The 10,654-nt window shown below is 38.8% G+C and overlaps 1 protein-coding gene and 1 long non-coding RNA gene across 6 annotated transcripts in view; both read left to right on the plus strand.

Annotated features, from left to right (window-relative positions):
- Positions 1-6,320, plus strand: part of LOC144030407 (uncharacterized) — a 107,274-nt gene extending 100,954 nt beyond the window's left edge. For all 5 annotated transcript variants that reach the window (XM_077536717.1, XM_077536684.1, XM_077536699.1 and 2 more), the window contains one exon: positions 487-6,320. In XM_077536717.1, coding sequence (XP_077392843.1) covers positions 487-491 — 5 coding nt within the window. In that variant the 3' untranslated portion in view covers positions 492-6,320. The remainder of the gene's footprint in view (positions 1-486) is intronic.
- Positions 6,321-10,103: 3,783 nt separating this feature from the next.
- The window catches only part of LOC144030447 (uncharacterized), a 33,286-nt gene continuing 32,735 nt past the window's right edge, over positions 10,104-10,654 (plus strand). Inside the window, exon 1 of the long non-coding RNA XR_013287262.1 lies at positions 10,104-10,363. This is a non-coding gene — a long non-coding RNA (uncharacterized LOC144030447). The remainder of the gene's footprint in view (positions 10,364-10,654) is intronic.

A 10,654-nucleotide genomic window follows, 5' to 3' on the forward strand; every position in this document is an offset into this window, starting at 1 on the left:
GACTGATTTTGCAAGGCCCACAGAATATTGTGTTCTATTGCTATAAAAACATGGAACCTACCAAAAGAAAGAGTAGTCTCTTCTTTCATCAGGAAAAGAGTATATTTCTATCTCTTTCCGTTTTGCAGTATTTAGCATTAGAATATAGCTAAGTTTCACCATTATTCACAAATCTGCTTAGAACTGTGGGGAAATCAGCTTGTTTTCAACATGGCCCTGGTTGATCTCTTATACTCTGCTGCCACCTGCTGGCCGTTTTTTTGTTTTTTTTAAATTACTACCATTGCCTCACATGTTCTCTGCAGTTCAGAACCTTCTGTAGCATTAAAAAAAACATAAAAACATAAATATGTCTTTGGGACCCATAAAACATTTAAAATAGAACGTATTTATACGTTTTTGGGAGCAAATGAGTTAATAACGGTATTTGTGAAAAGGTGTGGACTGAGCAATACAACTTTTAACGTGGTTCCCTCCCTCTCCCAGATTGAATCTCAGCACAAGAGATTTGGTGGGGTACGCCAAGCGCTCGCCGGCTGACCAACCAACCTTCCCCGGTCACTCCCCTTTGACCCCGCCCTCCAATATCGCCTCCTGCAGCACCAAACTGAACGTCCGCCTCGTCGTGTTCCTCTGGGCTCCACTGCCTGCCAGTGCACCAACCCTGACCTTCGATGCCAGTGGGTTGACCTTTGGCTCTCCCCACCATAAAGAAGAGCACTTGTTGTTTGTCTGTGAAACTTGTGTCTCATAGTACTCCTCATGAGCACTGGCATAGGACGTACGCGCAAATCTAAAATCCCATCACTGTACACCCCAATGCTTCCATAGAAATAATTTTAGTTGGACACCATAAAGTGACATCACCTACTTTTGTAATTTACTCACCAGTCTTCACGTCTATTCATAATCCAGCTCCACGCCTTCCTCAGCAGCTGAAGCCTACTTATGAATTCAGCTCAATAGCAAATAATTCCCGTCTGCTTTAAATGGACACACCTATCCTTTTAGCCAACAATGAATGATTTGTAAATCTATGGTAACTACAGCGCTGCACTGTTGTGTCATTGTAGGTAACTAGAGCTTGCTTGGCATTGTCTCTATTGAATCCCTTATATCTGCAGTTACACATTGGTATCATGTAGTAAGAGATAGTGAAAAGAAAGTGGATGATGATTGAACAGGTTTGGAGGGAAAATGAAATAAGTCAGAAGGTTATAATAAAGCAATATGAGAGTCATTATTCATAACGCCTTTGCTCATAATGCCTTGGGTTATATCGGAACAGGTATCAGCTTTGAACGTCTGTATTTAATTACTATGTTGCCCTAATTTATCTGCATTTGATTTGTAAACTGCTTGCTGCTGCACCTTTTAAAATTGCATCTAAATTGTGACATGAGAACATTAATATTCGTTAGGCTGAACAGTATGTGATAATTGTCTATTGATAGACCAGCCTTACTGTAGGCTATTTTGTGTTTGGTGAATGTGTCAGCCCAACTAAACTGCTGGATCGTGTACAGTATATTCTGACATTCTACTGACTAAAGTGTCTGATCACATGGTTTTAGCACAAGACCTGTGCGGCATGGCAGGAATGTTTACCGGTAGTTTAATTCACGTTCATGCATTTTTGGGATGAGGGAGCTAATCTAAATCTGGTGGACTAGATGAAATTATTTAGGGCAAAGCTGATTGTCATAGCTTAATTCTTTAGACCTGCAGAGATGATGTTTTCATTCTCAATCTCTTTGGCCAGCATCACCGAGCACTGTAGCCAAAACCGACTGAATTGTTGCGCAGTGTACGGGGTTCTGCAACTAGTTTTCATGAGTGGCCAACCATCAGCCACTGGTTTTGCCGCCATTGAAAAACTGATCGCCGTCGTGGATGTAACAGCCAAGCTATAATGCACAAGCTTTCGCAAACATGTTTTCGGAATTGAAGCGCAAGCAAGATCCGTTGAGCCGTACCAACACAGTCCAAAAAGTACATTTATTGTATTTTACAATAATACTCAACTATATTAATAATTCCTTATGTACTGTGGCTAGGAAGCAAAGGGTAGAACTGTAAATAATAAATAAATAAATAAATAAATAATCGATTAACCGACAAGTAGTTGATTATCAAATTAATATATCAACAATAATTGTTCACTGAATTCTCTAGTCCTTCAAGAAAGACTGATTAGCTTCTGTGTTTAATCAACATAAGACAATTGCAAATATCTGTTTTAACTTTGGAAAAAAACAATGACCGAACCAGTATCATAGTACACCATAAGTCCTTTTTTTCTTTTTTTTCTTTTTTAAATCACTGTTCGAATATAAAATAAACACTAATCACTGGTTAATAAACTTAATTCACTTTAATGCAAAATCAAAATGAATCTGATTAATTGATTGAATAATTGATACATTAATCGTTTCTAAAAATAGTCAATAGTGGCAGCACTATCGTAGAGAGTTTGTGTAGTGCAGTCAATAAATGAGGCAATCGATCTTTACCAACAGCCTATCAAAATATTCCCTCTTCTTTGTTCTCACTTGCTTGTGGTTATCCACTACCTTTCACAATCACGCTACGTTTGAAAAAAAAACTGATACAGGCTTGCAGTTTTTCTGTGTGCAACACGTCAGTAGATGTACTCCAACTGTAATTTTTTTTGCGATGGTCCATTTCAGTCGCCTTTGGCCGCATTGCTCAGTGTGCACGGAAATACCCACGATGCACAACCATAACGACTTAATTTGAAATTCTTGTCAGGTTCACCATGAGCCTACCTCACTCAGCCATTGATTCATCTAGTTCCACTTCCAGTCCTTCATTGGACATCAATTAGAGCAATACGGTGATCCCAACTGGTGACGCTTCCAATTGCATACACATGCATACTCATTGGTGGCCTTTAGCAGGATGAGAGACATGTTTCAGCCAAAGTGTCGTGTTCTGGTTAAACCACTCTGAAAGATGCTGATGCAAAGAATGGAAAGACAGATTAACAATACAGGTGAAATGTCTGTCTCTTGTTTTGCTTTAGCTTGGATTTGTAGTATAAATACACGGAAGATGGTAGTTTTTTAAGACGCTTTTTTCTTTTTAACATTTTGATCAGCTTGTTATACTTCACATCTTTGGTGTTGTTTGTGTAGCACACTAAAACACAGCAATCACCATCATTATAGTAATTAAATATGATTGTGTTTATCACTCCTTAAAAAAATAAATAAAAAAAATTAAAAAAAACACTGGACTGCAAATATGAAGGCCATCAATGTAGCTGTATTATAGCATTGATCTGCATGTACTGTAGATGGGATCCATTCAGTAATAATAGAGGTTCTTTTTAAAAATGACTTTTTGTTTTGTTTGTTTTTACTTTTATAGAAATAGAAATTAACCTGTGTTTTGTTCTCAGTAAGATTATTGACGGACATTCAGCGAATGAACCCAAATTGTGATGAGCATTATTTTTGCTGAACTTAAAGAGTTGGCTCCATGAACAACATTTTCGCTTTTTGCACTGTGACGTACCAATTTACAGACAGAATGTCTTGTGTGATACAGGTTCAGCCCACCATCGACTTGGCGAAGGGCCTTTACCTTTAGTTAGCTAAACAGTGAAGGTTTGGTGAGCAATCTGTGGCCGTAGATGTCAGATGTGTGAAGTGTTGCCGCCTCATCCATCTTGTCGAGCGCTGCTTAGCCTCTGGAACACTGATAGTCTGGCTCTGAAACCTTAACGCTGTCTCGGAAAGCAGAGCTGTGTCTCAAGCTATTTATATTTGTGTGTCTGGCAAATAAATGTGATTCAAATCCTATTCATTTTGTACAGCTCCCTTCGAAACAAACACCAAAAGTCACTTTGAACACAGTCTTGTTCATTTCTTGAGGCTCTAAAGTGATAGAAACTTTAACAGTACTACATATGGGTAATGTCTGCAGTGTACTGTACATCTGTGCTTTTTGGGAACCAACTAGTCTCGGTAGTTAAATTAATGATAACAGGAATAAGTAGACAATAAAAGCACCTTATAATCCTATTTGATATTGTACTGTACCCTCCAAATCATATCCATGAGAAGCCTCTAGGTAACATATTGTATGTTGATCATGCGTGAAATGAAATTGCGCATTCAAATATAATTCACAAAATGACTAAAGGGATAACAGCACTTTGATAATAATAGTAAGTTGTTCATGTGTCTGACAGTTTGACCTTGTAATAGTTTTAATGTCTTGGATTTGAGTAGAGTATGTGACCATGACTTTTGAGTTGTATCTTGGATACACTTTAATTCTCGGCAGTTTGGTGGATTCTGGTGAACCGTTGGTCATTGGTGTTGTGCTACTTTTAAAAAGCAGCGCAAAAGTGTGCCCTCACCTAAACCTCTAAAATATATATATATATATATTTGTTTCTACAGTTTGGGCATAACGTATGCTCAGTCATTTTCATCTGATGATGAATCTCTGAAATGGGAATAATGTGATATTTTTTCACGTGGCTCCCAAATCTTTGGTGACACCCCTAATTGTAATTATAAGCATCCAGTGGTGAAATGTTGGATACTTGCAGATGGTAGTGGTAGTAGTAGTAGTAGTAGTAGTAACAGAAGTGGTCATGGAAATAATATTTAAAAAACAAAATGAGCCTCATATGGCGTTTTGACAGTGTCGACTGGCCTATTCCCGGTCATGGCCAGAGCCAACTATGAAGTCTCTGAGAAAAAGGGCACAGTAATTTTTCGGCAGTCTTCAGTGACGCTTTAAGATGCACATAACACACAAGACCTGAAAAGTGGGAGCCTTGCAGCGCTGCAGTTCAAGAGTACAAGTTGTTGACTCGCCCCGGAGACTGCCAAACACAAGCAAATTTGACATGCTACATGCTAAACCAGTAGCTAATGAATGAATAGTATAGTAAGGTTGTGGCTTAAATTTGAAGGAGTGATATTGCAAAGAGGATAATATTGGTTTTACATGAGGATTGTACTTTTGGAATCAAAAGTAATCAGTGTATGGAGGATGGAGTTATGTGCAGCTCTGCAACTTGCACCATAGGTAATAATAATTAGATCATGTCCATGAGTGTTTGTGTCCAATTATATCACTGGAATTCTACCTTTCCCACTAGGATTTCACATCCCCTGTATATAGATAGTGCCACCTTTTTATCTAATTTATTGAATTATAAAACAAAAAGAAAATCATACCAGTCCACAGGGTGTTGTGGATGTTGACAGATGAACAATTATGTTCATAAACCTGTTGCAACTTCTAATGGTATTATTATTAAATTTTAGCCCCAGTTTGGGCAATCTGATATTACAAGAATGTTTTAAAGATGTAAGCTTTAGAATTCATGTATGAGGTATGTTCCTGTTATGTTGTGAAAGATGGATCAAAATTGAATTAAATGACCTGTTGAAAAGGCAGCAAGTGTTGTGTTAATTGGAAAGTGGAATCAAAATTAAGTTGAAGATGTTGTGATATATCAGTTGAAATAAGAAGGTCTGTCTACTTTTGGCAGTATTTGGTACTTGACAGTAAGACACACACTGGCCAGCCCTTTCTTCCAGTTCGTCCCATTCCCGAGTGCAAACAATCCCGGTCTTTTGGCATGTTTTAGTATTGCTCCTGATTAAACTGTGTTTTAATGAAAATGCTGACATACCTGCCAATACAATTTGACAAATGGTGGCTGTGATTTTCAAAAATAATGATGAAAATTGACTATTTTGGACCAATTTGTACAATCAATCAATTCACCAAAAATGTATACTTGCCTGGAATACATTTTGAAATGATCTGCGAATGACAGTGTTGGTGGATATGCATCACTTACAAAGATTTGTCAGCCTTTCAGCACTGAAACGTTGATCTTGAATCCCTATTGCATGCAATTAGATTACATTGTCCCACTTACAAATACATTTCCAAATGGGAAAAATGCAAACTTAAATTTACTGTACACCTTTTTTGGACAGTATAAGTACAGTCTACAATTTTCATGTGCAATTATGAACGTCCATTCAGTGCACGTGTGTGCAACATCCGCATTTAGAACACAAGCAACTGCTTTTCAATGCTGTTGAGTGGGCCCACTGTATAGTGTGTGCAGTTATTGTGGAGGGCACAACACCAGAACAAGAGCATGCGGAAGACAACTGCTGATTGTTATAAATATCCATCTTTTTAGCTAGAGCTCATCTTCCCCTCCAATTCTGAATATTTGGTATGAAAGAGATGTTCTTTGTGATTGTCAACCAGTGATGTGAATATTCATCATGAAATAAAAGATGAAGAGCAGACGTCAAAATGGTTGTCATTTCTTTGCCACCCAAAATGATGCAGTGCATAACGCAATATTGCATGTGAAATTGCAACTAAAGGGACCACATTTTTCATTAGTGCTGCTGGTTTGCTACACTGGGGGGTGGTCACGTAACATGCACTTCATAACCAGATGCATAACTAAAATGCCATTTTAAATAAGGACAACATTTCTCTAGCTTGTCTTTAAAAAAAAAAAAAAAAAAAATGGAACCGATGTATACAAGAGCAGTGCAAAACATTTTAATAGTCAAACACAGTTTATCATTGCCTATATATAGCCCATGAAAAAATATGTATATACTGTACATAATGTGACCTGCAAAAGGGTAAGTTAATAATATATAATATAGCATAATATAACAAATACTATATAAATAATATAACATAATATATAAATAATTAAATATAAACATAATAAAACAAAGGAGCAACAATAAAATAACCGTTTGGCTGATGCCCCAGAAGATGAATTGTAAGCTCAACATGCTCTTCAAAGTTTAGGCTGATTTCATATGTTGAGAGCTGGTCAAACGTCCTAAACATTTAAAGGGTTCAAATGTCGGATGGTGGCCTTATCTGCTATGGGAGTTGCCTTTCCTGTGATATTTTAACAGTTCCTGAAAATTTAGGGACGATATTTTTTTTTTTCCTAAGGTCGTGGTTGCTGATTTAAGGACCAAAATTTTAAATCCGTTTTTCCCTCATAAACGATTTCAACCTCATGCCAACACTAAACTTGCTGTAACTTTGGCAATACTTGAGGTACGGTCATGTATTATATATCATTTTTTTTTAAAGGGAATTAGAATTAAGTGTTTCGTTATTGATTGGGGGCGGCAGGGTGTACGAGTGGTTAGCACGTCCGCCTCCCAGTTCTGAGGACTCCGGTTCAAGTCCAGGCTCCGGCCTTCCTGGGTGGAGTTTGCATGTTCTCCCCGTGCCCGCGTGGGTCTTCTCCGGGTACTCCGGTCTCCTCCCACATTCCAAAGACATGCATGGCAGGTTAATTGGGCGCTCCAAATGGTCCCAAATTGGATGGTTGTTTGTCTCTGTGTGCCCTGCGATTGGCTGGCAACCAGTCCAGGGTGTCCCCCGCCTACTGCCCAGAGCCAGCTGAGATAGGCGCCAGCACCCCCCGCGACCCTTGTGAGGAATAAGCGGTCAAGAAAATGGATGGATGGTTATTGATTGGCTCCTGGCTTGTCAATCACACCTGTGTAAGTGCCCCGAGTATGTAGTTTGCGTAGGCCTCTAACGTAACACTGTTTACGAGCGCAATTGGAGCTTCTTCTTATTGTAGCTAGCTCCTCACGTGTGTGTTCAAAGTTAACCAACAATGGCAGAGAATAATACGGGACCACCGAGCCGTAAAAGAAAGACTCTTTTTGAGGTTGCTGAACGGAGGAGACAAGGACAAAAAGAGCGGAGCCAAGCCAAAGTAATTTTGGGCGAGTCTTTTCATCAATGGCGTGCGCTAAAGCAGCAGAGAGGTCTGAAGACGGATGCTTTGGTCGCTACGTTTCAGTCGGACAGGTAACTGTTTGAGTAAGAACTATACTTTATGATGTGAAACGTGAAGTTCTATAGCCACCAGTGTGAATCAGACCACTGGTTGTAAAGTTTCCAGAGGAGGCGTTTCCTGCGTAAAAAGCAGGAGTGGGTGAGGGTGTACCCTCCCGTCATGTTGAGTGAAAATAAGTGAGTGTACCTTGCTTTAACCTGGATATGTCTCAAATTTCTTACCTTCTCCACAATGCCAACACATTATCATTAACATGCTGATTTTGTTTACTGCATTTACTGTTCAGTCAAGTCAAGTCATCTTTATTTATATCAAGTTGCTAGGTACAGCTGAAGTTTCCCCCCCCAAGCTAGGAAACGTTGTCGTCAAAAGTAGGCAAGCAAGGCAGCTTTATATATCACATTTCATAAATGCAACTTAAGTATGGACAAGCAGACAACACCTGCAACTGCTAGCATTGCTGGGCTGAAGGAAATGTAGAACTGCTGGCTGTCTCCCTACCTGTCGGCTTTCTTTCGAGTTGTATCACGCTGCATGTGCTGTGATGTGTTTCCTTAAATTGGATGTGGAGTTTTTAGCCAGCGCAAATTATGCACTGAGAGGGTTTTGTTTGTTTGTTTTGTTTGAGTTGTTTTGCTAACGTTGCGCTTTAGATAAAAGTGTCCTGCGTTATTGCCATATGCTTGCAGGTTGCAAGAGCAAAGCAGTGACTTTGGTTCAACAAATTCACAATGAATGTACTCGCGTTAATCAGTCTTCATTCACAAATCCATCAACGTCTCGTCTTCTGTATCCAAATTGAAGAGCTGAGCAATTTCTCCTTCAAACATGGCAGGTTCCCGCTCGTCATTATCGAAGCCAGTCTCGTTGCCGTGCGGCTGTTTAGCAATGATGCCAGCTTTCGAGAGCCCAGGCGTCCACAATTTATTCACATACGGTGGCGTACTTGCCCGACGCTGCCTCCCAGTTTGGTGAAAATGTGTTCGTCATCTCTCATCCAGCGCAGAAAGGCTGCTCGGAACTTAATTTGAACGCCAAGTTTACACTAATGTCCAGCAGTTAGAGACTTGGAGTTCCTTCATTAATCCTCCCGGAATGTTGACAAACTATATGGAATCAGAATCCTGCCAATACTCGGAACCTCGCAACCTCGGTTTGAAACCTCGTAACTTCGGTTTGAATCTCCGAAAACATTTTTGTATGACTGAAAAAAATGTTTTGAATCTCCAAAAAATTGTTTTGAATCTCCAAAAATATTTTTTCAATGACTGAAAAATCACTGAAAAGGTTAAAAAAAAAAAAAAAAGGCCAAGAAAAGACAGACATTTTTTAAAGTATGACTTTACAGTGTTTCACCCACAAATTTTCAGAGGTTCAAAACGGTCACCAGCAAGTTTCAAAAATGGCATTTTGGCATTGTTCTCCCTAGGCATTTATTTGTTTCCCATTTTTGAAACCTGTAAACTCTGAACGTTCTCAAAACGTTGAAAAAATATTTCCAAACCTGAAAAGTGGGTTTGAATATCCAAAAAGCATATTAAATCATTCAAAAAGACAACTTTTTTCCCTAATTTAATTTTACAGTGTTTCACCCACAAACTTTCAGAGGTTCAAAACGGCCAAGTTTTAAAAAAGCCATTTCGGCATTGTTTTCCCTGGGAATTGGTTGAAAGACTGAAAATGTTTTCAATGTTGTTTTGAAACTGCAATTCAAAGTCTCATTGAATTACAAAACAGCGACGCTCACAGGACCATGGAAGAACTGCCTGGTGGGTGTGGGGGTGGTGGAGAGGGGCGTTAGACTGAAGTACACTTCCGCTTCCTACTCCCAACTTATGTTGCATGTCCCGCCCCAAACACAATGTCGGTCTGTGATTGGTCCAGATCGGTGGAAATCAACGGGCTTGGTACAAGATGTATTCTTGGGAGTTTGTGAACTCACAAATACCACAAGAATTCATCTTGCGAGTGTAATAATTGAAATTGTAATTGAATTTCGATTAATCACACAGCCTTAAGGCTGAGTTGTGATTCTTTCATCAGGCTTTGTATTATAATTTAGACAATCTCATATCATTTATATTTGTTTGACTTCTTAGTTTTGGAACTCCATTACTTATCCTTAATCTATTCCTGGCATCAGGGATAAGAATGAACTGTAAGCCTCTCATTAAATGTGCCATTCTCAGCTGTCTCCAGTCCTTGTATCATTCATTCACTTATGCAATCACATGCATGTGTACAAAGGCAAGGCGTAAGGCAAGCTATGTCTTAAGTTTGAAGTCTATCAGATGAAGCTGCTATTGTTAGAATGCTTATTTACAGACAGTCACTTGAGGAGGTGTTGAGAACTGGATATTGCCTCCATATGTCCTTTTCTTGTCTTGTCCTTTATCCCCGCGTCCATTCAATGCGTTGGGATCTTAAACACTCAGAAGGACTCTTGCTGAGGACAAGTGCAATGAGCATTGTGCATGATGGAGAAACAACATAAAGGTAAGACATATATTGCGTTCTACAAAAATAATTCACAATACAAAAAGCTTTGTTTAACATGTCCATATGTATTCTATCCCATCGACAATAGTCATTGAGCTCACAATTTTAATTCATTGTGATTTAATACTAATGCACGTTATCATTTCATCATGTAAAGTGTGAAAGAAAACACTAAACGTACAAGACTAAAGTCTAATATTAAAACAACTATATTTGATTTAAGCCATTATTGGATTATAATTAAGATTTCTGACATCTGGTGTATAAACTGTTCAGTTTATGTGGCTG

This window comes from Festucalex cinctus, chromosome 1, assembly GCF_051991245.1.
Source record: "Festucalex cinctus isolate MCC-2025b chromosome 1, RoL_Fcin_1.0, whole genome shotgun sequence".
NCBI classification, from domain to species: domain Eukaryota; kingdom Metazoa; phylum Chordata; class Actinopteri; order Syngnathiformes; family Syngnathidae; genus Festucalex; species Festucalex cinctus.